The 26,170-nt window shown below is 43.6% G+C and overlaps 2 protein-coding genes across 2 annotated transcripts; both read right to left on the bottom strand.

Moving 5' to 3' along the window:
- Nucleotides 1-3,992: 3,992 nt before the first annotated feature.
- Nucleotides 3,993-4,428, bottom strand: LOC123640149 (receptor of activated protein C kinase 1-like). The gene has a single exon (XM_045554561.1). It carries the CDS (start codon nt 4,357-4,359, stop codon nt 4,051-4,053), a length of 309 nt encoding a protein of 102 aa, XP_045410517.1. The 5' UTR covers nt 4,360-4,428; the 3' UTR covers nt 3,993-4,050.
- A 4,345-nt stretch (nt 4,429-8,773) lies between these two features.
- On the bottom strand, nt 8,774-18,444 carry FGF23 (fibroblast growth factor 23). Its single transcript, XM_045554560.1, has 3 exons — nt 18,133-18,444; nt 12,419-12,522; nt 8,774-11,119 (listed from the first exon to the last, which is right to left on the bottom strand). Exons 1-3 carry the CDS (start codon nt 18,341-18,343, stop codon nt 10,679-10,681), a joined length of 756 nt encoding a protein of 251 aa, XP_045410516.1. The 5' UTR covers nt 18,344-18,444; the 3' UTR covers nt 8,774-10,678.
- Nucleotides 18,445-26,170: the final 7,726 nt, after the last annotated feature.

The following is a 26,170-nucleotide window of genomic DNA, read 5'->3' as shown; positions in this document are numbered from 1 at the left end:
TATTTATTTCATTACCCTTGCTTATTTTAATGTGATAAAATATGTATGGATAACATTTACCAGATAAACTATTTTTAAGCATACAGTTCAGTGGCATGAAGTACATTCACATTGTTGTGCAACTATCCTTGCCTGTTTTTAAATTGATACATACTATATTAATTGTATATATTTATGGGGTACAGTGTGACATTTTGATACATGTATACAATATGTAATGACCAAATCGGGGTAATTAGCATATCCATCACCTCAAACATTTATTTCTTTGTGTTGGGAATATTCAAAATCCTCTTTTCTAGGTATTTGAAAATATACAATAAATTATTAACTATAGTCACCCTACAGTGCTGCATAACACTAGAACTTATTTCTCCTATCTAGCTGTAATTTTGTATTCAGTAACCTCTCTCCATCCTTCCCTTTCTCCTTCCCTTCCAGCCCCTGGGAGCAACTATTCTACTCTCAGCTTCTAGGAGATCAACTTTTTTAGCTTCCATGTATGAGTGAGAACATACAGTATGTATTTTTCTGTGCTTAGGCTCCTCTTGGCTATAATAGTTTCTCACACTTTCTATGTTTTTGGTTTTTTTAATGATCCTGGCAGTTTGAGAAGTACTGGTCAAGTATTTTGTAAGATGCCTCTCTATTGGAATTTGATATTTTTCTCATGATTAGACTGAGATTATGGGTTTTTGGAAGGAAGACCACAGAAAAAAAGTGCCATTTTCATCACATCCTATCAAGGGTACATACTAAAATCTGACTTATTTCATTTGATCAGTGGAGTCGTCCTTGGGCACCTGGCTAAGGTAGTGATTGTCAGGTTTCTCCGCTATGAAGTTATTTTTTCCCACCTTTCCATACTGTGCTCTTGGAAGTCGCTATATGCACACAAGGAGTGTGAATTTATGCTCCTTCTTTTTGAGGCTGGAGTATCTATGGGTTATTTGGAATTCTGCAAAGATTTACTTTTTATTCCCTTATTTAACCATTTATTTATATCATTTTAGACTCATGAATAGTTATTTTATACTCTGGATTATAATCCCGTACTACTTTTTTTGTTGTTGCTCAAAATGCTCCAACTTTAGCCACTGGGGGCTTTTTCAGTTGGCCCTGTGTCCCTTTGACTTGTCCCCATCAACTTGGCTTGGTTTTCTTAACACTTCCTTGCTTTCTGTCAGTACCAGACACTCCAGACTCCTATTACATATTTCATGTCACGTTCCTGGAAGCAGCCATTTCTCCAAGGAGCTGTGCTTCCTTTTATTATTGGACAATGGTATTAAAAACAAAAATTTGGATGCTAGGTGTGCTTGTTACTATTGGGGTATAGTTTCTTTTAGGCTTTCTCGGCTAACAGGGCAAAGGCAAATATGCTTGTATACTAATCCATTTATGTGTACGTATCTACAAATATTTCTCTATGTGGCCATCTGGATTCACTAACGAGAGCATAGTGCTTACGTACAGTTCCTTTTGCCTTTACTCTTGCATACGCCACTCATTTCCTAAATTGCTTAGGTCAGACCTTTGCCCCACAACCCCAGTGAGGCTGTTTTATACGTTTGTAATACAGTTAGAGTCTCTTGTTCCATGCACATTTTTAAATCAGCTTGTCCATCTCTGTGACAAAGCCTGCTGAGACTGTGCTTGACATCTTAACGATATTGAGTCTTCCAAATTAGGAGCACAGTGTCTCTCTCTATTTATAACTTTAATTTTTCTCAGCAATGTTTTGTAATATTTATTTTGTGTTAAATTTGTCCCTAATTATTTTTTAACTTGGTGCTCATTTGTTACAGCAGTGTCCCTAATTATTTTGTATTTTTGTTTGTCCCTAAGTATTCTATTTTTCTGACCTTGTTATGAATAGAATTTTTACATTTTCATTTAAAATTTTATTTTACAGGTGTTTGATGCTAGTACATAACATTCAACCTATTTTTATATATATTGATCTTGCTAAATTTACATATTATTTTTAGTTCTGTTCTTGTAGTTGCTTTGTAGATTCCTTGGAGCTTTCTACATAGATAATCATGTCATCTCAAAATAGGGACATTTTTATATTTGTATTCCATTTGTTTCTTGCTTTGTTGCACTGCCTAAGACTGCTAGTACAATTAAATAGAGGTACAGGTTAATCCAAAAATCTTAAATCTGAAATGCTCCAAAATTAAAAACTTTTTGAATGCTGATATGAGGTAGTGACACCTTTACATTCTGATGGTTCAATGTACATAAACTTTGTTTCATGCACAAAATTATTTAGAATGTTATATAAAATTGCCTCCATGCCATGTGCATAACGTATATGTGAAACATAAATGAATTTCATGTCTAGACTTGGGTCTCATCCCCAAAATATCTCACGATACAGTATGTATGCAAATATTCCAAAATCCTAAAAAGTCTGAAATCCAACACACTTCTGGTCTCAAGCATTTCAGATAAGGGATAGTCAGTCTGTAATGAAAGAAAATGTTTTTGCCTTGTTCCTAATTTAAGATCAGGCTGTTAAACTGTCTTAAGATATGATGTTAGCTGCAGGTTTTTCATAGAAGGACTTTATCAGATGAAGTTTTCTTACATCCCTAGTCTGCTGAGAGTTTTTGTCATAAATTGGTATTAAATTTTATCTAATATTTTCCTGCATCTATTGAACTGATATGATTTTTTTCTCCTTTATTTTGTTAATATGATTTTTAGATGTTAAACCAAAATTTCATGCCTGGGATACACCGTACTTGGTTGTAATGTATTATTATAATTTTTATATATTGTTGGATTTGGTTTACTATATTTTGTTAAGGGTTATTGTATCTATGTTCACAACAATTATTAATTTGTAGTTGTAGTTTTCTTTTTCACAATTTCGTTGTCAAGTTTTGAAATCAAAGTCATTCTGTCATTATAAAACAAGTTAGGAGGTAATACTCTGGAAAAGTTTGGGTAGGATTGCTTTTATTTGAAATGTTCAATAGAATTTATTAATGAAACCATTTGAACCTAGACTTGTCTTTGTGGGAATTTTTTCATAATTAATTTAACTTTTAAAAGAGATACAGGACTATTCAAATTTTATGTGTCATCTTGTGTCAGTTTTTGTAAGTTTAGATTTTTCAAGTAATTTATCCCTTTCACTGAAGTTGTCAAGTTTATTGCCATACCTTTATCAAAATGTCCCAAAAGAACAAATGCTGGCATGGATGTGGAGAAATTGGAGCACTCTTACACAGCTGGTGGGACTGCAAATTAGTACAACACCTGTGGAAAGTAATTTGGAGATATCTCAAAGAGCTAGAAATAGAAATACCATTTGATCCCAGCAATCCCACTACTGGGCATCTACCCAAAGGAAAAAAAGACATTCTATAATAAAGATATCTGCACTTGAATGTTTATGGCAGCACAATTCACAATTGCAAAGATGTGGAAACAACCCAAGTGCCCATCAGCACATGAGTGGATTAATAAAATGTGGTATATGTATACCATGGAATACTATTCAACTACAAAAAACAGTGGTGATCTAGCACCTCTTGTATTATCCTGGATAGAGTTTGAGCCCATCCTTTGAAGTGAGGTATCACAAGAATGGAAAAACAAGCACCACATCTACTCACCATCAAATTGGTACTAACTGATCAACACTAAGGTGCTCACATGGTAGTAATATTCATTGGGTGCCAGTCAGATGGGGGGTTGGGGGAGGGTAAACTTACAACTAATGGAGGCGGAGCACACTGTATGGGGGAAGGGCACGGTTGTAGCTCTGGCTTGGGCGAGGCAAAGGCATTCCATGTAACCAAATGTTTGTACCCCCATAATATCCTGAAATTTAAAAAAATTATTGCTATGAAGCTATTTTTAATGTTCACTCATTATCTTTTTAATTTCTGCAGGATCTGTGGTGATATCCCTTCTCTTATTCTTCAAATTGGTATTTTGTGTTTTCTCTCTTTTTTAATATTCTTGGCTAGGGATTTTTTTTTTTTTTTCACCAAACCAGTTTTTTATTTCTAAAAGCTCTGCCATAAATTTCTAGCAGGTGCCGATGGTCACCTGCCACACGCGTACCACCAGGTTGTCTGTGTAGCCAGCAAACAGAGTCTGGCTGTCAGCAGACCAGGCCAGAGAGGTACACTGGGGTGGCTCTGCCTTGCTGCTGGTACTGATAACTTCTTGCTTCAGTTCATCTACAATTATCTTGCCCTCTAAGTCCCAGATCTTGATGCTGGGGCCCGTGGCAGCACAGAGCCAGTAGCGGTTGGGGCTGAAGCACAGGGCATTGATGATGTCCCCACCATCTAGTGTATAAAGGTGCTTGCCTTCATTGAGATCCCATAGCATGACCTGGCCATCCTTGCCTCCAGAAGCACAAAGTGATCCATCTGGTGAAACAGTCACGGTGTTCAGATATTGGCTAGGGATTTTTGAGTTGTATTAATTTTTTCTTGAAACCAACCTCTCTAATGTTGTTTGTTTTCTAATTCATTCATTTCTGCTCTTACTTAATAATTTCTGTCTACTTCTTTAGAATCTAATTTTTATTTTTCCCCCTAGAGTCTTAAGGAAGAAATGTAGATTGATTTGAACCTTCTTTCTTTGTATATATAAGCTTTTAAAATACAGAGTTCCTTATAAGCTCTGCTTTTGCTGCATACCACAAATTTTGGTATGTTGTTTTCATTATCATTTAGTTAAACTTATTTTCTAACTTTACTTTTGATTTGTTCTTTGATCCATGTATTATATATAAATATGCTATTTAATTCAAAATATTTGGGGATTTTTCAAATATCTTGTTGATTTCTAATTATATGATAGAAAACCATATTTTTGTAAAATTTTGAACTTTTCGGTTACAATTGATACTTGTTTATTTGCCCAACATATGATCTATCTTGATGGACATTTCATTGGTACTTGGAAAGAGAATGTATTTTGTAGTTGTTGGATTTAGTGGTTTATAAGTGTCAATTAGATGAAGTTCATTAATAGTGTTGTTCAGAGATCTATATCCTTACTAACTTTTTGCGTACTTGCTTAATCATTTACTGAGAGAGGGATGTTCACATTTCCAGATAAGATTTGGACTTGCCTATTCTTTCAATTTTGTCAGTTTTCTTCATGTATTTTGTTGCTTTGTTTTTAAGGCATTAACCTTTCTGATTTTTATGTCTTCCTGATGAACTGGCCCTTATAATTAAGAAGTATTTCTCTTATCTTTGACAGTATTCCTTGACTTGAAGCCTATTTTTTATGACATTAATATAGTAAGTTCATATTTATGTTTGCTGTTTTCACTGCATATCTTTTCATTCCTTTCTTTCAAGTATGCCTTTTAGAGACAACATATAGTTGAGTATTTTTTTAAATCAAGTGTGACCATTCCTGCCTTTAGTTGTAGTGTTTGGCCCATTTATATTTACTATAATTATTGATGTAATTTGGTTTAGTCTTTCATTTCTCTGTGTGCCCCATTTGATTTTTGTTCTATTGTTCCTCCTTGCCTTCTTTTGGAATAATCGAATATTATTTAGTATTCTGTTTTAATGCCTCTGTTGGCTTTTTACTCATACATCTTTTCATTATTATTACTATCATTATTTTAGTGGTTGCTTGTGGGGTTACAATACACATCCTTGATTTATTACAGATTAGTTAGAGGTACTATTGTGTGACTTTCATGTACAATCTTGTAATTTTGTAGCCATATTTGTTCCATTTACCTCTCTCATCCTGTGTGGGAATTTTGCAGTATATATTAATGTTATAAACCCCACAATACAATGTTACAATTTTTGCTTTAAACAGTCTTTTAAAGAAATCAGAGGAAGAAAGTATACAGTAAATTTACTCACATATTCACTGATGGCTTTCTTTCTTCCTCTATTTGTAAATTTCCATCTAGTGTTATTTCTTTTCATCCAGGCAACAATTTTTCTTGGTTTTTATTCTACCTTAATTTTGAAGGATATTTTTGCTGTATGTGTAATTCTGGGTAAGTACCTTTCTTTTCAATGTTTTCAATGTGTCATTCCATTGTCTTCTGGCTTCCATTATTTATGATGAGAAATCCACCATTTTCCTTATAGTTGTTCCTCTACATACAAAGTGTCAATTTTTTTGTAGCAACTTTCACGTTTTCTCTTTCTCTTTGATTTTTAGCAGTTTGCGATACACCTAAGTGTTATCTTCTTTCTATTTGTCTAGCTTGGGGTTTTCTGAGCTCCTTGTTTTATTACATTTATTTTTAAACAATTTGGGGAAATTTTTAGTCATTATGTCTTCCAATATTTCTTATTCCCCAACTTTTTCTGCTTGTTTCCTTCTGGGACTCAACTTACACATATTTTGGACACCTTTATAATGTCTCACAGAACACTGAGTCTCTGCTCATTTTTTTAAACTTATTTTTTCTCTGTTCTTCAGATAATTTATATTAATTTTCTTTATTTTTAGGTCGTCTTATGTTTGGTTTCTGTGCCTGCATTTTCTTTTGGCTGTGAGCTATTTTTTCCCTATTTCTTCTCATGTCCAGTCATTTTATTTTATTGTTACTGATTGTAGATGATACCATGTATTGAGTGTGGATCATGCCATCTTCCTTTAAAGAAAATGTTGAGTTTTGTTCTGGCAGGCAGTTAAATTATCAGAAGATCTTCGTAGTTTTGTCAGGATTGGTATAATTCCCTGTTAGAGCAAGTCTATTTCAGTTTTGAATTTAGTCTTAGCATATACTCTCTTTCTCTGGGGCTTAGTCCTTACTTATGAGACACAGCCTTTTAAATGCTGATGAACTCAGTAAGGTCTCTTCACCCTGGCTTGGTTGATTTTCCAATGTTTGTCAGCATTGACCTCTGGTATCCCTCATTGTCCATCTCCTAGTGCTGTAGCAGGTGATCTTTGTTAGGACTTACGGTATCTTTCCCTGTGCGTGTGCTACCCAGTCTTTGGCCAAAGACCTGCAGTGAGTGCTCACACAGATGTCTGAAATCTCCCCTTTTCACAGCTCCGTCTTCTCAGCTGCCTTGCCCTGTAGAGTCCGGCCGCTCTCTAGGCTCAGTGAGATTGCCACTCTGCCTGGGTTCCACCTCCCTGTTCTGTGGCTCTCAGCACTCGTAAGGCAGAAAGCTGGGAGGATCATGGGACTTAACTGGTGAGCTTCCTTTATGCCAAGGATGATGTTCCTGTGCTACTCCATGCCTGAAAACAACTGCCTCATATATTTTGTTCCGATTTATAGTTTTTGGCAAAAGGGCAAATCTTGTATTGGTTACTCTGTCATAGCTAGAAGTGGAAGCTATGTGATTTTAAGTGTTAAATGAGTTAAGATATAAAAAAAATTCTGCATAAACAGTAAGTATCTATACACATGTGTGTTATAATGATATCTTTGTTCTGGAAGGATTTTTATAATTATGTGGACAAAATAAAGGTTGGGCCTTAAATACTAGAAACCCTATCTATGGTTAGGTCACTGAAGCTTCTAGCAGCTACATATATACAATGTATCATAAAATTGACTACACATGTGTCCACACACAGGTGACATATTCACATTTTTTTCCCTTATCCTCTCCCATCCTCACTTCATTATTTTTGTGTATATGTTAAAAGCTTTAGTTTTCCTTTCTTTAGTCAGGGAGGATTTCTACGGAAAGAGAAAGAAACTCTTCCAGCCTGTGCAAGGGAAACTTCCACAGTACATCTTTTTTCCTCTTCAATGTTTAATCCTCCTTCTATTAATACAGGGGGATGAAGACCTGTTTATCCCCAGTGATGATTTTAGTACTGCTTCATCTCTGTGGGTTTTCCGGTCCCGTGGGCCAGAAACAAAATTAAGAATCACTGGTCCCATCTGCCTTTTGTTTCTGAAATATGAACTTCTGAAAAAATACTGACCTACCTTGGATAAATCTGTTTTGTGTGACCAAAGAAAGAAAGCATCTTGGCCTGCGCTCCTGTATCCGTCCCAATGGCTCTTCCTTACTCTTCCCTATACTGTGGAGGACTTTGATATTCAGACTCTTAAAAAGGACATATTCCCTTTGTAGACTTTGCCAGAAGGTAATCTGAACACCAATCAAAATGGTGAACTCTATACTAAGCTCTTTTACATTACTTATTAAAAGGTAGTAACTGATGGCTCAAGTCAGGTAATGAAAAGCTGTAGGCACACGCTGATGGGAATCTGAATACAGAGAAATGTAAATGTGTAATAAGCATCTTTGCTTCCTGTGTTTTGGTAGCTGGATGGAGATTAAAGAAGGAATTCTGGGAACACCAGCCTCAGAAGGAGAAAGCATGGAGATTCATTATCTTGGTGTTCTGCTACCAATGCTTATAGGGCAGGAACCCTGTAAGTGTTAAGTACATAACATCTGTTTACTAAGACATTGATGTGGTTGTGCCAATGTGTATTTTTCAAATAAAAAAATTCTCTCTTTGAAGGAAACACTTTAGGACTAGAGTGATCAGAAATCCAATATTGATAAAAATTTCCTTGTTTTTAATGATTCTGTCTAGATGAATTAAAATTGTGAATCTGCTTATTAATGAAAGAAACCTTTCAATATTTTACGATTTTGATATCATTTTTCAATTTTGCCTTCTCTATATTTTCCCAATGTTCCCCTACCATAATCCCTTTTGCTCTCATATTCTGACATGTTTTCATGTAGCAATACAGAAAGGAGAAGCTAACAGAAGATGAGATAAAGTTTATTTTTCTTTTAAAAAGAAAGGAAGAAGGTGGGGTTACATTTTTATACATATCTATAAATATAGAATGATAAGCAAAATCTTCCAAATAAATAAATAAATATTGCCACGTGCTAAGGGACATAAGAAATTGTGCGGCTCCTTTGGCTCTGTTAAAAAGAAAACCCCTATGGTGGTGTTGCATTTGTGAGATTACAGCCAGTTTTCTAACAAGGTCCTTCTGGGATTTTTCATCTAGTTAACAGTATTGAGGAGCCTCCAATAGCTATTGTATAGGACAATATCCCTGACAGGAAATGAAAACTATTAAAGAAAATGTTTGCCATGTATGTCTATAAATTGTTATACATAGTTTTAGTGCTTCAGAATAGGAACTGGCCCTTCAAGTTCGGCTTAAAACCTTGTTCAATGTTTCTATGATAACTGAAAAGAATGAATCAATTTCTAAGGTGATTGGGTACACGATGACATTTAAGAAAAAGGTGACTGGGAAGAAGCTGTTGTTTGAATCTACTTTGCTGGTTAAGATTCTGCTCTTCAGGTGGTCATTCAAATAGAGGTAGGAAAAGAGAGGGGCCCTTTCGGGAAGAATCACAGTAATGGGGTACGGCTAGGATGAGGGCTCACATCAGTCCCACCTGCCTGGCCTTCTCAGCTGTTTGCTAGGTGAGGCTTTGTTTCCCGCAGGGTAGCACTGGGGCTCCTGGGACTGAAGGCTGTCTTCATTTAATGCCTCAAGAATTTCCAAGTGGAAATTCACACAGATGTGTCAGCCTAGGAGTGTTTTAACTAATCCCATAACAACTGCTACAGAGCACTAATGAGACCATGGTCGAGAGCCTGACAGTGTTCCTTTCATGACTCCTACAGCTTGTCCCCTGGCTAGTGGACTTCCTTTTCCGGAGTCCTTGATGTCATTTCACTTAGGGAAAAGGACACAATTTTTCAGTTCACAGAAAGTCTAACCCAGAGCAGTGCCAGCGTCTCAAGGCCCCCTCCCCAGTCACAGTTTTGTAATTTTTCCAGAATGGGTAACTACTCAAACTGGAAGTAGAGGCTTAATTAAATGCCTCTTAGGAGAGTCTGAATTTATTTCCATTTTGAAAGGCCAATCCTAGCAGGGTAGATTTTCATGAGCTGATAACGAACTCTATTCCTCAGGCCAAATTCACTAAAACCAAAGATGGGACAAGAGGCAAGGGTGTATCATGAGCCACTTGGGCACAGAGCAGGTCCATTCTCAGCCCTCTGGCTCCACTGCACAGAGGGAGACAGGCAGGCAAAGGGTGTCCCTCGTGGGGAGGTGAGTGTTCCAGCACGGTTCTGCCCCAGTCCACCCAGCATTCTAGGTGGCAAGTTTTGACCAGCTACCACCAATCTTTTTTGACAACTCTTCCCCAGAGATGATCCAGGAAGAACAAAGGCTTAAAATTAGTGTCCTCATCAGCTTGCCCAGTTCAGCTGCTAATGTCAAGGTTGCAAACCCACCTGTCCACAGGATCTGGGCACGAAACGATGCACGGGGCAGTGGAGAGGCTTCTGGGACTGCTTCTTCCGTACTTCCAAGCAGTGAGTTCCCGAACCCACTGCTTTTGCTTAATGCTAAACTGACTAGGAAGACAGGCATAGAGAAGAGAAATCCGGCGGGGGTCAGGAGGGAGGGATCCCTTCTTTGCCCCTCACTGAAGGGGAAATTTCTAGTTTACACATTGGGTTTCTTATTCGGAAAAGTGGTATATGCGGGGTGAGGAAGGCGGTGAAACGCAGCTGCTCTGGCCCCACAGGTTGACTCTCAGGGGACCTCCTGGGGCGGGGAGGCGAGAGGAGCGGCTGATTCCACAGTCACCCCACTTTCCCTTCCTGGGCGTGTGAAGGGAGCTGCCCCTGTGACGACAGGTCGGTTTGCTGGAAGACTGGTTAAAGAGGGTTCCTTTCGGGCTCCCTAGATATACCTGGGGAAGGGGCGGCACCGCTCCGGGCTGGTGCCCCCGGCGTGTGCGTTCACCCTGTTGCCTCGGACCACCCCCAGAGGGTCGCGGGCCACCACGCTGTTGTCCTCGGCGCTCGGGAGCTCCTGCGAGCAGGAGGCGGGCACCGGGGTGACCCGGGGCCGGGGCTTCAGCACGTTGAGCGGGTCCGGCTCCGCGTGGTCCTCCGCGCTCCGGGTGTGGCGCCGCGGCCTGGGCGTGTTGAAGAGGAGGAGGGGGACCTCGTTCCTCCGCGACAGGAACTGCGAGAAGGGCGGCGGGTTCGCGCCCGGCAGGAAGGCCTTCTTGGCGCGGCCCAGGCTGACCAGGAAGTGGTGCTGCGGCGACTGGTACACGTCGTAGCCGTTCTCCAGCGTCCGCTGCCTGAACCTGCAGCTCTCGGGGCTGAAGGAAGGCTGCAAGGCAAGAAGGCCGCGTGAGGGCTGGCGGGCGGCGACGCTCCTCCCGGGCCGGGGAGCCCGTGTTGCCTTCACCCCTTGGCCCGTTCCGGGGGAAAGTGCTTTCAACCAATGCGTCGCAGCTGCCCGGGCGCGGAATGTGGTTCCACGTTTCGGGCGTGGCCACCACCCTGGAGACCTGGCCCCGCGCGTGCTTTCCTTGGGCACAGCACCCTCCTCCCCACTCTCTCTCTTTTCCGGCCCTCTGCTGGCTGAAAGTTGGCGTGGGTTTGTCTCCTTACCTGGAGAAAGGAGATGGGACGGGCTGTGTAGGGTGCTGACGTCAGAGAGGCAATACAGTTTGGGGAGTAGTGACAGGAACTTTGCCAGCACATGAGCTGGCTTTGAGTTCTCACCCTGCCGCGAGTGCTGGGTCCTGCTGAGTGCCTACCAGGGCCTTTGCGTATTACCTCATTTAAACCTCAAACTCCTCCACGTAGTATTTACATCTGAGGACTATCTATATGCCTGGATGTGTTCAACAGATATTTATTTATTTCCTTATCTATATTTCAGTATTTGTTCAACAGAGATTTATCTATTCTAGCCAGATCCTATGGTAGATGCTGGGACACAGCAGTAAGGCAAAACAGAAAGTCTCTGCTCTCGAGAAATTTCTAGTGGGTATGTCTGGTGGTAAGAGATCCTGAGATGAGCAGTCCTACTGTTTCACTATCTCAAAATCCTCTGGAATATGCTGGCAGCCTTTAGTTTGGGAAGCCCTTTGCTTACCAATCTGAATGACCAGCTATCACAGTTGGGGCAGAGGTCATTAAATAGAGACCTGTCACTGGGGGGAGCTCCACAGGTCATGTGGTCCATCCCACTCCACTTTTTCCCAGAGAAGAAACTCAAGTTTGGTGACGTGAGGGGACTTGCCTAAGGTCACAGCTAGTCACAGAATCAAGAAGAAGCCAGTAGCGTCTCACCCTTTCTGATGTACTTTACAACGTGAATTCACATGATTTGAGGCACTGCAGCTATATACCAGGGCCTGTGCTAGACGGAAAAGTAGGTACCGACGGGCAGCTCAGACTGGGGACTGAGAGAGAGCCTGGGCTCCATGGCCAGACTGCCTAGGGTCACACGCAGCTGTGTGAACCTGAGCATTCGATACTTAGAGTGAATAAAGTGCTCAGTGAAAACATCACCAAGGTACACTGCAGATGGAATCTTTAAGCTGGAAAAAGTCTGTGTTCTGTCAGAGAAATTAGGTGATTGTTTGCAAATGGTGACCAACACAAAAGAGAAACTCACTGATCCAAAAATGTTGCCTCTGAAATCCATACAGAGGTATCTTCCGCTCATCACACCTGTGATCACCACAAAGCCAGCATCCTCCGACCTGATCATCAAGGCACCTGCGGGGAAAACATTCCGGTCAAAAAGTCCTGCACAGCCAGTTCCTACCTTCAGGCACTTCCTGAAAACCCACCTTCCTGAAACCTCCCAGGACTGAGTTTAAGGGTGGTGACGACTTCACATAACTCTTCCCTTCTACTTGTTTGGCCTCAATTTCCTTTGACAAACCCCCTCCACACACACGTACAGATACTCATTCGCCTCCTACTTCATCCTCTGGCCCATACGGGGCACTCTGAACTCCTAGCATTCTTTCACCTGTGCTGTACACATTTCTCTCTTTCTACCAGGACTGTCTTTATTTTCCTCTTTGCCTTGCTAATAACTTTTAATGTTTGTGGCTACATTCTTCCAAGCCTTCTGCTTTTGTGATTTAAAAGTCTACGCTGAGATGTCTTTCAAGGATCCAGCTTGTATATAGAGTCTGATCCTCCACCAATAGTCTGATTCATCAGTCAACACCCAATATGTGTCCAGAACTTCCTTCTCTGCTCACTGATGTCACTCATCCTTCAGGATGAAGCTCAGACTTCACCATCTCTCTGGAGACTTTCCTCATCTCTCTTATCAGAACTGACTGTTCTTTCTTCTCATTGCCCTCAGCCCAATGCCTGCACCTCTGTTCACTGGCCCTGCTTCAGCTAGGTGCACACATCTAGTGCCTTCTCCAAAGTGAGCTCCTTAGGAGCAGAGGGTATACGTATTTTTACGTTGAATAGATGCCAGTGGTGGATGGAATTTTCTTCTTGGACTCTTCTTGGGTTCAGTTCTTTGTTATTTTCTCAGTTGGTGGTGCCCCCTCCAGGTGCACTCTTTCATGGTCTTTCCGTGTCCCTTCTAGAAAACTCTCCAAAAGGGCCTGAAGCCCATTCATACGACTTATACCTTAAATAACTGACAACAGCTTGAAGCATGCCTTCTCTTGTATTGCAAGGGCACAATTAGACCATATAGTGATGCAATATAACTGTTAATTCAGCAAAACTTCTGCCCTAAATACTGCTTAATTACCTGAATTTTCTGTTAAAAAGAATTTCTTTAGGTCTTTGAGGCCACTTCCATTTGCCTACCACAGAATTTCCATGTGCATCTTGTCTGACCTCGCAGCCCCCGGGCAGGTCGTCCAGGCAGGGATTCTACTTCCCCTTCTGCGAGTGTAGCTCAGAGAGGCTGGAAAGGCCCAACGTCTGTGCCTGCCAAGGCATGGAGCCTCCTGGGGTGACTTAAAGCCTAAGGCTCCTCTCCTACATCATGGAGGCTCAATACAAAGACCTCAGAGGACAGCAAGTGGGCAATAATTAGACACTAGCTGCATGCGGATCATGGTAGGGACTGAAATTGGAGTGATGTGGGGCAGAGGGAACGAGGGTGGAGGCAAGCCCAGGAAGAAGAGAAAGGAAGAATGCCAGAGAGAAAACGTAATGTCTCAAAGTCTGGCTAAGGGTTAACACTGCAGGAAGCTTCTGGAAAGTGGGGTGGAGTATGGGAGGCGCAGAGGATGCTTAAATTCCTCCAAAATAGTGTCTGCCTATGTGTCTCAATTCTATGGCTAATTCTGTGGTAAATCCTGAGAAAAACATAAGGAATGTGTAAGAAATAGTTTCTATTCTGATGACTTTTCAGTCTACTTGGGGAAAAATATTACATTTAGTAACTGTTTTTGAGTGGTTGTGCTTTAAGTACTTTATATCTTTTCAACTCTCAAAACAACTGTTATTAATATATTGTTAGTATTATCAGTAATAGCATTGGTAGTAGCAGCATCCCAATTTAAGTGATAAGGAAACTAAGGTAGGATTGAAACTCAGGTTGGTGACATCTTCTTCCTAATGCCCTATGGTCTGCCTCTAGCGGGAATCATTGCAAGTATGAGAAGGAAGCATCAAGTGCTGAAATACATGCTGATGATGCATCACTTTTGGGGTCGGGGAAGAGGCACGGAACCAGGATGCAGGGGATGGGGATCCTGGTCCCACTTCTGGCACTTACTAACCTTGTAGCCTTGGGCGACTCCTTGCTCTAGCCTTAGTTTCCTTATCTGTGAAATGAGAATAATAGTAGCTGTCCTGCCTACTTTCATAGGCTGACAGCAAGAATCAAATGGGGCCAGGTGCGCGGTGCCTCACACTTGTAATCCTCACACTCTGGGAGGCAGAGGCAGGAGGATCACTTGAGCTCAGGAGTTTGAAACCAGCCTGAGCAAGAGCGAGACCCCGTCTCTACTAAAAATAGAAAAATTAGCCGGGCATGGTTGCACACGCCTGTAGTCCCAACTATTCAGGAGGCGGAGGTAGGAGGATCGCTTGAGCCCAGGAGTTTGAGGTTGCTGTGAGCTAGGCTGACGCCATGGCACTCACTCTAGCCCGGGCAACAGAGTGAGACTCTGTCTCAAAAAAAAAAAAAAAAAAGAATCAAATGAGATAATCGTTGTAAAAGTCACTTGAAAGTGTTGAGCAGATGGACGGCACCATGTAGTGTGCTCTGACCTGCCGCTCATGCTGAATCCTTGCTTTCTGACAGTCATACTGGCCTGAGGCTTGGGGTCAGAGTCGGCAGTGTGTGTGGACTTCTGCTGCCCAGGGCCAGTCCCAATAGGAAATGCCCTGCAGTTGCTGAGGAACAATGAGCAGCAGCTTAGGGGGCCACAGACTCCCAAATCAAACCAACATGAGCCAATGTGCAAGCTTAGAACCTATAAGAGAGACAGATTTCTTCCCTTTGCACTCTCAGAAGGCATCTTTGCACATCTGCACAGATTCAAGGGGGAGAATTTGGCAGAAGGAAGGAACAAGTCACTGTCTGCTGGAGCCACCTGTTTTACCTGTTGGAGCAAGCGGGCTTAAGGACTTTGCCTTCAGTGACGGTGGCATCTCCATGCACGTGACCTTGGAAGAGCATGAGATTTGGGATCAAGATGTCCTCTAGGTCACTTACTACCTGTGTGTGCCACTTATTTAAGTTCTGTAGTCTTTGTTTTTTCATACTTAAAATGGGGATAGTAGAAACATTCACCTCATTTTGTCATCTTGAGGATGTGATGAGATAATGTTCTTATCCACCATAAAGCACTTTCCAAATACTAGTCATTTTTCCAATTACCACTTCACCTCAACCTCTGCTATGAAAGCAGATTATCTGCTCCGTCCTATTCTCATAGCCAGTGGGTGACAAATAAGATGACAGAAGTCAAGTGCCTCAAGCTCCTCAGAAGAAAGATCACGTTGTGAAGAAGGGTTAGAGTCCGCTGTGCGTCTGCAGGGAGCCCATGGAATCTCACAGGCAGGTCCTTTCATTTCAGTGCAATGACCTGAAGATGGGTTGTGTCCTCACCTCTCACTCAAGAACTTACTATAGCAAAATAATCAATGAATCAAATCTCACTGGAAATGTATAATTAATTAGGAGGTAAAAGCCCTCAGACTTTTCCGTCAGTGTAAAGCATGGCTTTACATTCATTGCTGAGGTAATTGCAAGGCCTTCCCCAGACTTTCAGTTACTTGTGCTTCCTAATGCATTAATGTTTGCCTTTCCTTTCGAGTAACTTTTGATCTTATGTATATTTTTTCTTGCTCTTTTTTTGATGATATTAATACACATAATGGATTGAGCAGTACAAAAGGTTATATAAACTGAGAAAGTGGATCTCGCACCCACTACACTGACCCTGAGTCACCCCCATGTTAGCATTTGTCTTTACAAAGACACAGCACTTAGCTAGTGCCTATATCTGACAAAGCAAAATCACATTTCTATAAAAAAAAAATCTGACGTTGGTTCAGTGTATCTTGCTGCTTTCCAGTCATTTTAATTCACTCCAGCTAGCGCTCAGTGAACAGCCTGGGCCTGATGCCGGCAGGCACTTGAGGGAACAGGGCTGACGTGTGGCTGGTGGAGGCTGCGCCCCGCACACTCCCTGCCCACACAGCCACCCTGTGGAGCGCCTTTCAGCAAAAGGGTCCCGTGACTCTAGGCAAGTTGTATAAACATCCGCCCTTTCCATCTGGGGGAATCAAAATTATCCACCATAACCTGCTATCCTGAATTTTAAATCACATATAATCTTGCAGTGGAGGTAAGGGTGGCCCTCCATGAGAGGTGCAAAATTGGATTTCCTGAAAATTTGACAGTGAGCTGGGTGAGAAGGGATAACAGACCACGAGGTCCTCGAAGAGCTGTGTCATCCTCTTCAGTCACAGAGCTTGGTACAATGCCAGCCACACTGTGGGTCCTATTAAATATCTGCTGAATGACATGAGGGACACTTTGGTTGTCTCAAGTGTATCTAGATTGATTTCAGATAATTTTGCCATTAGACTCAAACTTGGCTTACAAGGTGTTGACTCCTAAGTCCTACTGTATCACCTTGTATTCTGGAACCTATTTGATATTTAGAGATAATTTTTCTCCGTCCTTCAATCTCCTATCAACATCCATTGAACCTGTGAATAGGTTTAAACTGTTAGCTTTGCATATGCATGTATAGCTTGCTATCAGGTTTAAGGACCTTTGATTCCTAGAAGAGTGAATGCCTTGGCCACAGCAAACTAATTGATTCATTTACTACAACAATAAAGAGCAAGTCATAATTCCTATAAAATGTTATCTTTAGTTAGAGATTGTGATTACTTTTTCATTCCTTTAATTTGAAATATATTGAATCACTTGCATTTTTCTGTATCCTTAGAGTCATTTTTACATATTCTTCTAAAATAGGAGACCCTGTCTTTTTCAATATCCACTCCCTATCCCTCCCCATTATCCCTTGTTAGGTGCACACAAAAGGGTCCTCATTTGGATCATAGCTACTGACTGACTTTTGTGAATTGAATTGTGATCCACCTCTCTACAAACCTAATCTTTAAAAATATTCCAGTTGCCTCATGGTGCCCATTGAGTTCCCAATGAGCTCGACTTCCTACTAATTGGACACCTCTCAGTTTCATAGAGAAGAATCATCAACTCATACTGGCACCTCTGATGCACCCAGTAAACCTGCTGGACTGAGGGATGGATGCGTGGACAGATGAGCTGGTGGGTGGATTGTGCGCTAAGTGCTCAGACCCACCAAGACAACATACCTAGACAGTGTCTTCAATATGTTTTTCTGGGAACTTTTGCAAAGCCAGAATACTAGAAGCTCAGAGTTGGAAAGAGCCCTTGAGTTCATCTATTCTAATTCTTAGTAGGATCCATGAATCTTCTTTACAACCTCCCTGATTAGCCCAGTCTGAAGTTTGTGAGCTGGAACCCAGTGTCTACTGATCTGTCTGGCTTCTTTTCCTCTTAGGCTCCCTGCCTTGCTTTCTATACGCTTTTTGAATCCCTGGGCAGAGCAAAGGGAAAGAGGCTGCTACTGTGGGAAGAAGGGTTTTAGTTGAGGCAGAAATTATTCATGCTCAGAGAAACCAGTAAATACTAACGGAGGATGGTGTGATAGTATCTTCCCCTAGGGTTTAAAATACACACATACACACGCAGAATGCCTGGCTCCTGGGCAGGAAGCGAGGAGGCTGGGCTAGTCCTCTGGTCTCCCCCTAAACCTCTCCAACCCCCCATGGGTGGGCACCAGGGCAGCTCCCCTTTCTTCCCAGCCTGAAGCCCCTACTCACTGTAGATGGTCTGGTGGGGTGTGCCATCCACGTGGCCGTCCTTGTGGATCTGCAGGTGGTAGCTGTTCCTGGCCGTGGCAGTGTACAGGTGGGTCAGGCCGCCCCAGCTGGAGCTGAGCAGCGGGGAGGCGTTGGGATAGGCTCCGGCGACGCTCACGCCGCACACACTGCACAGGGCACAGACCCAGAGCCTGAGGCAGGCCCCCAGCATCGCCGCACTCTGAATGGCTGGCGCTGACACCGAAACCGGACACTCCCTCTGCAGCCGGCCTGGCTGGCCTTTTCCTCCTCTTCTTCCTTGCAAGTAGCTGGCGTGAGGATCCGAGGCTGGATTCCCTCCTTTTTTCCCCCGGACTTTTAAAGGGTAGCAGGGTGACATCAAACAGGAAAAACTGTACTGTCCACATCCTCTCTGTTGTAATCAGCCCATTTGAAGAAAGTGCAGAGACCTCTGAGACCTCTCAGGCGCACGGAAGGCACGTCGGTTCCAGACACACACACCCCTCAATTTCAAGCCAACGCTCCAAAAAGTGAATGATGTGTGGGCAAAAGTTATCTGTGACTCTGGGTTGTCTTTTGACCTGTCCCACTTCCACCAGGAAGTGTGAAGGCAGCCAGCGGTTCCCAAAAAATCCAGCTTCAGCCATGCAGTTGACTGACTCCCAGGCAATTAATCTCCCGATGTCAGGTCTACTCATTGTGGTTTCCTTAGTTCTTTAACTCCCAGTCAGCAAGTATCTATCCAGCGCTTGCTCTGTACACAGCATCAGGGGGGTACCCTGAAGTAGATACCACAGGCAAATGGCATCCCGAGACACCCCCCCATGAAAGATACAGGAGCTGGGAGCAGGGGGACAAAACCCCAAGTTGCTGTCTTGGGGAGAAAGAAAACAAGGCCTGGAGGTCACTGAAAATGCCAGGGTTCAATTTCTTAGTTTCCCTAATTTGGACTGTCTGGGGCAACTGAGCTGGTAATGACAGTCTCTCCAATAGCAGGGGCACTCATCAGAGATCTCACGAGAACTGGAAAGGCTGCTGACTGAGCATCGGGGATCAGTGCCCAGGACAGGGTGTCCCCAGAGTTAGTGTCTACACATGGGTGCCCAGCTCTGGGACTGGACACCTGCTTGTAGACGCTGCTCACAGGAGTGCCCTCTGGGGAGCTACACCTGATGGGGGGAAGATAGTTTTAGCACCTACCTACAGGGGAGAAAGCTGCTGGAGCACAGGCCAGAAAAACACACCAGGAGGCTGCTGTGCTTCCAATTTCCCATTTACTGAGGACAAACCTTGTACAGGCATCGAGCTAGACAACGTGGTGGGTATAGGGGAGAGCAGGATGTGATTCCTGCCTCAAAGAGCTCAAATCTAATGGAGGAGGCAGATAAAAAGTGACTAACACAAAACATGTGCAATCATACAGGTGCAGGCGAAAAGATGACTTTCACTCCTCTACACCCGTACAGTTTTTTACCGTTTATAAAGCATTTTCATATTAACTCATTTGAACCTCACTGTAACTCCATGAGATGGGCACCACGGGCACTATCAATGTATTAGTATTATACATGAAGAAATGGAGATCTCAGCCTTCATATGTCCCAAGTCACCAAGCAATTAAATGGCAGAGCTAGGATAAGGTCTGACTCCCGAGCCTGCTTCTCCAGAGAATCACAGTGACAGCTAACACTTACAGAAAGCTTAGTAGTCCACTCGCTGTTCTAGGTGCCTACTTGTAGAAACTCATCTCATCTTGAGGATAACCCTTTGAGGAGGTGGTGTTGTTTCCTTTATATGGAGCAGGACATTTGGTGCATACAGTTTAAATAACTTGCTGGATTTGAATCTAGGTCTGACTCCAGACCTGCTAGGCACTTTGCAAGATGTCCAAACCCACACGGCATATTAGTTACAGCCCTGAGAGTGAGGCGCTTGCCAAGACAGTGCAAGGGGCGGTAAGGCAAAGCACTCGGGTTTTCTCCAGTAAATGCAGGCATTTACCCAGGGTGTCTCTCCAGGATACATGGTACCTGTCTTCCCAGGGTTGGATAGAAGATGTATGACATTTAAATGCATATGTATAAAACAGTCTTGTTTAGTAATGACCACAGAATGGTTCATAAATATAGTATCACATCTTAGCTAATTGAAGAAATAGCTAGCTTTCAGAATTGAAGTGCAAATCACTCAGGATCATGTGCCCTGCATTTCCTCTTCTGGTTGGGATGGTAAAGAGATGGGAAGGAACTGTGAAGCCATCAGCAGCTACCGAGAGCCTTCTCTGTGCAAGAGAGATGGAAAGGAGGGAGTTATAGAAATAATAAAAAGCAGGGCAAACATATCTTCCAGAGGCTTAAAATATAATTGAGCTGAGAAAAACTTTGTTCAACACAAGGCACGGTGTGAGAGGAGCTACAGGACTAGGACATGTAAGAAATGCTAATGGCATTCCTAAAAGGAAGAGGTCATGGTGGGCAGATGCTGTGGTCCAGGAGGCTTTGGAGGGAAGGAGGAAACTGAGGGAGCTTTTCTAGCCTACATATAGGACCAGGTGTTCCTGGCACCTGCCAAGGCCTGGTGGGGAAGGGAGCGTGGGTGTCTCGGGATGAGTCCACGGCCATTCAGTCATTCACTCTGTTCCTCGAGGGATTGGGGAGGCACCTCTCTGGCCGCTTCAGCAGGTCTTATTAGGAAAAAGAATTTATGTGCCAGCTTACTCCACTCCCCAAGGCTTCCCTCCAGGAAGAGCCCTGAGTGCTTAGCAGCTGGATCTAAAGGCAGAGTCCAGCCCGGGGGACTAGATTTATTTCTGGGGGGAAATGGGAAAAGAAGAAGTATTTCTCACTTAAAGAGGGAAAAGGAAGGCGCAAGAATCTCAGACCAGTTCTTCCCATCTGAGATATGGAAAAACTGAGAGCAGAGATGGGGATTCCCCCATTAGCATGCAGAGACAGCCGCCTCCCCACCAGTGGTCCAAACCTGGCTGCCCAGTAGAATTACTTGTGGGGCTTTAAAACTGCAACTACCCCAGGACTTACCTTAGTCCTACTGAGTCTGCAGGGGCAAAACCCAATTTTTTGTTCTTTTTTCAAAGTCACCTGGGAGAGTCTAATCCACCACACTAGACGTTACTGATATGAAAGTACTTATCAACAAACAGGTTTGATTGAGTCCCAACCATGCACTGGAATTAGTACACAAAAGACCAAGGTCTCCTTCAGTGACCTAATAAATTTTCCTTTCCCTCCTATGGTTTCCAGCCTAACTGCAGGTCAGGATGTAAATGGGCCTTTCTAGGGAATTTGAGTACCAAATAGTAAATCGGTACCATGTTCCTATAAGCAGCCTTTTCTTTGAGCCTGGTGTGGGAGGGTGAGGGAAGGGGGAGGCCAGGGCACGTCGGTTCCTGTTCTTTGCACCTAGAGGGCACTACTCTGTCACAGTTCAGGTCGGAGGATCTGGGAACTAGTGTGCCCTTAGGAGCCCAAAGTGAAACTTGGATAGAGATGCGAACAGGAAGCCCAGGGAGGAGGCCGCTGAGTTGTGCTTTTTGGATGTCACTGTCCTTGGTTCCCAGGTGGCTGCCTGGGTGCGTCAGAGGGCCTGATTCCTCGATAGGTGGGGAAACCTGTTTGTCTCCAGCCCAGCCTGGAAGCCCCTGCCCTGGCATCAGGAGAACCCATCCCGGGAGCTGTGCGGGGCCTCTAGTCCAGTCCCTGCATGTACGCTCATGGGATCAAGGCTTTCACCGTGGACTTGGACTACAGGAGCCCGTGCTCTTGCAAGTTCATTACTTTCCTCCATCTCCTGACTCTCTTTTCTCAGAATCTGCTCTGAGAAGATATTGAGGAGGATTGCCTCTCCCGGATCGTATTCTCTCAATGGGAAGACCTGACCACAATTTTCAAAAAGTAACATTGGCTTGACTGTCACTGGGCTAGGATGGAAAAATGTTGGAGGGATCAAGACAAAAGAAGAGCTGGGAGATAGGAGAGGCAGTGCTCTCAGGGCAGCTCACAGTTGTCTTTTCTTTTTGAGACTCCATGCAGGGCTCTGTCTGCAGAGGGTGGGACCTGGCAGCCCTCGGTCCTCCCTCTCTCACCGCCCCCACCCTCATGATCCCGTCTCCATCATTCCAGAATGGTTTCGCCACCAGCTCACTCTCTCAAGGGATGGTCTCATCAAGACAGCGGCAGAGGGAAGTCTAAGCCATCCTGGAAGAATGGTGGTTTCTTTGTTCTTGAAGTTCTGTGGGCAGTGCCATTCCTGTGTCTTGTCTGAAAATGCCATTCTCGTGTCATCTTGACATGAAAACATGCTCCCTGGTGGCCAATTGTATTCTCCCTTCAATGTATCTACTCAATCAACACATAACTTTTTATCAAAAGCTTGTTATATGACTAGCACCTTGTCGAAAATCTTTAGAGAAGCCTAAGAATAAAAAGTACAGTCCTGATCTTACGATGTGCTGGGCAGAAAATACTTTGCACTTGTCCAGATTTCACAATCTGCAGTGTATATTAACACCTGCTGTCTCTTTGGGTGCTCAAAGCAGTCCTGTGGGCTGGGCCAGGAGGTGCTTGGAACGATGTTCCCCAAAGCATCCTGGCTCTTGATACACTTATTCTGTACCATAGGAATTTAAAAAATGGAAAAACAAACAATATTTTTTTTTAGATCTGTATTATTGAAAAGTAAATCAATGCAGAAATCTATGAAATAGAAAGTGAACATCCACTATAGTTTGCACCCTCTAAAAGTAAAATGTTATCAAAGGTAAAATATTGATTTGGGGTATACACAAATATATATACTTATGTATGCACTTTTATGAGCCAAAATTGAGGACATGCTGTATACAGAGCAAGCTTACTTTGTCCGTGCCAGCGTCTATTTTGACTGTCTTTCCTGGTCAGTATGTTTATCTCTGCCTTATTCCTTTTAATAGTTACATTGCATTCCGTCGTATCCCATCTGAGAGTGGTCAGCTCTTCTGGAGACTTTGTTTCTTTCTAAGCTCTGTCCAGAGATTTTGGGGTGGTTCCCAAGGCCACAGAACTTCATATTTATATGTATATATTTATGTATATGTATATCTACACACACATATATATGCATGCACATACATGCATATGTACACACACACACATACATACATAATAATAGCCCTGCATGGTATGGCCCTGGTGGCTGGAGTCACAGTTCTCTGTCATGAGAACTTACTCATTCTTAGTCTAGAACTAGTATCTCCCATAGAGTCAATCTCCTTCACTCCCCTTTTTCCCTCCAAATGAGGTGTTCCAATTTCTCCTCCCCAAGACAAAATTTCCAGCTTATTTTTTTCATGGCAATCTTTCCAAAATAAAGGACCATGAGACAGCTTGTCTTCAGGGCAGGCCCTGCTCCAAAACCCTGGGCAAGGGAGCCTAGAACTCCAGCAAAGTGGGACATTTGAGCCTAAAAAGGGGTTCAAATCCTCATAAAAGGTGGAGGTGCTTCCCCGTGGTTTGCTGGGAATGTTTTTCCCTCCTGCCACTACTGCCAATGCATGTCAAGCTTCCAGTGACCTTGGAAAGACCACACTTGTTCATTCATAAATAGTGACACCGACAGCTGGTAAGGGTTGCTGATGACAAGCAGAGGCATCTGAGTGCTGCTTAGTGAAGCCTTTTGAAAATAAACTTTGCTTTTCAAACATGTGACATCAAACTTTGCCACCTATTTTGATGCAGAGCATAAAAGCTTGTATAAGAATAGCAAATGTTTGGTTGTATTTAATTTAAAATATGCACATCCGAGTGCTTGTTTACTTAGAAGTTTAAAGCTGTTCAAGAGCATGAAACAGCCAAGTCTACGAATTCTGAAGAATGTCAGGAGAGATGTGAGGGAGGGTGTGGGAAAGAGGCGGTTGAGAGTGCGCCGATGAAAAGATGGCTGGAAACCAGAGGCAGGAAAGCCCAGGGACTGATCGACAGCAGGTGCAGATGAGATGAGTCAACTAAGAGCTAATTATGTCACTTGGTGAATGCTTTACACAGCGAGCGTGGCAAGACGTTAAGGGCTGGGGCTGAACATGTATGACCGACACTGCTATGTGCTGTCATTTGTGGGTAGTTGTCACTTGGCCCACTGTCTGAGACAGCTGCACAGTGAGGAGAGTGGAGTACAGGGAGGGCACACTAAGCAAGGGACTGGAGCACGGGGGACTTTTAGGCAGTGGAACTATTCTGTGTGATGCTGTATTGGGGGTACATGACCCTATGTGTCTGACAAACCCGTGGAACTGTACAACACAGAGTGAACCCTAATGTAAACTGTGGGCTTCAGTAAGAACGTGTCCATAGTGGTTCATCACTTGTAACAAATGCAGCACACTAATGCATGATATTAATAGGGGAAATTGCAGAGTAGGGAGAGGAGGTATATGGGAACTTTCTGCACTTTACCCATAATGGCTCTGAAAAGCTTAAGTCTATTAAAAAAAGAGAGAGCAAAATTTGGCAATGAAGTTTGCCTCAACAGGTGTCAAAATTTCTTCACTGCCTGGAATGGTTCATTCTGGAATCAGAGCAATGAGATGTGCAAAAACAGCATATAGTTCACCGTGTACAGATAGTTTCCTTTCCTTCCTTTGAAATAAGACACAAGTAACTCTCTCACCCATGACTGTCACATGGATGAGCTTCCCTGACAAAGCTGGAGCTCATTTCCACTTCTATCTGTACGTGCAGCCTTAGCACAGCTCCCCCTTCCCTGCACCTGGCCCCAGCTGCAAAGTGGGGGTGTGGGATGCGTGGATGGAGTCGCTTCTGAAGTGCCTCTGCACCGGTGCACTCTGGGAGCTCCTCTGCAGGTGGGGCACCGCCTCGTTTTCCAGCCCTGCCCTGTTCACCACCTGCTACCCTCCATCACCTGCGTGTGGCTTACCCACCTTGTCCATGGCATCAGAAGTGTTTAAATTCCCTGCAGGTGGATTCACTTCTCCCCCCACCCCCTGCCTTGCTTAAAATGCCTACACTGGATTAGGGATAAACTCAATCTAATATATAAATCCTATATATTATCATTATATCATATATTTGTAATAGTTTAATAATGTATGTCACTATAACATTAGTCTCAGTCCAACAGATTTCCTCAAAGATAAATCTAAATATGTAACTAGACCCCTCATACATTTCAAACAAAATACAAGTGGCTTCTGCAATATTGCTGAATGCACACCCTGCTGGGTCGCCTTTGGCACGTATAATCAGAAGCTTATTTTTCCAGGACGAAAGGAGGTTAAAGAACCTCAGATGCCCTCCGCTGGGGAGCCCTAGCAACCTGAAGGTCATAGCAGAATTCAAGAGCAAAGGACACAGAAGTCCCAGCCCTTGATCAATAGCTGAAGCTTTTCCTTCCCTCTCAACTCCTCACCCCTCCTCTTTCCGCCTACACCCTCTTCCTCCTGGACACACGCTCCCGCCCGCCACAGCCGGCAGGAGATAAGCCATCCCACGGGTGGGGGAGGCCGAGCCTGTGTGCGTGATCTCACGAAAGTTTCCCTTGGGGGTGATAAGAGCAGGGACAGGCAAAGCTGGGGGACTAAGTCAGAGCAGGGGAGTGGGGAGTGGGAACGGCTGCTGAATGAAGGTTTCTAGGGTACCCTTTGCTGATTTGTGCCCTCCGCTCCCCAAACCCTGCACGTACTCTGACCTCAGGAGTCTCCCTGACTCTCCTTTCTTTCTCTTAGTCACTCTTTACCTTTCCCCAAAAGAACTATTTTTACTTTATATTGGAATAGGGCTTTTCCACATACTTTCGGGACAGGTACCTCGCTTGTTCCTCCCAGAACTAGTCCACCTGGAGAGCCCCCCCCCCCCCCCCCGCCCCCTCAGCCCGCGGTCGCTGTGACTGCGGGGCTCCCGCTGGCTAGACCACCGCATGGCGCCTGCCGGAGGGACCCAGTCCCCAGCTTCCCCAGCTTCCATTCCCGCCCGGGCACCCCCACCTGTCCTCTTCGGGCCTTTCCGAGTCGGACCCCGCCTGGAGTTTT

Source organism: Lemur catta, chromosome 6 (assembly GCF_020740605.2).
Source record: "Lemur catta isolate mLemCat1 chromosome 6, mLemCat1.pri, whole genome shotgun sequence".
In the NCBI taxonomy this organism is placed as follows: domain Eukaryota; kingdom Metazoa; phylum Chordata; class Mammalia; order Primates; family Lemuridae; genus Lemur; species Lemur catta.
This window is presented reverse-complemented; position numbering and strand designations above follow the sequence as displayed.

Bases quoted from the DNA above. Each gene is read 5' to 3' on its own strand.
- LOC123640149 (XM_045554561.1), bottom strand. From the start codon at position 4,359: ATGCTATGGGATCTCAATGAAGGCAAGCACCTTTATACACTAGATGGT.
- FGF23 (XM_045554560.1), bottom strand. From the start codon at position 18,343: ATGCTGGGGGCCTGCCTCAGGCTCTGGGTCTGTGCCCTGTGCAGTGTG. The intron at 12,523-18,132 runs GTGAGTAGGGGC...TTTTCCCCGCAG, and splicing joins ACCCCACCAGACCATCTACA to GTGCCTTGATGATCAGGTCG. The intron at 11,120-12,418 runs GTGAGTTTCTCT...CTTGCCTTGCAG, and splicing joins GAGGCAACATTTTTGGATCA to CCTTCCTTCAGCCCCGAGAG.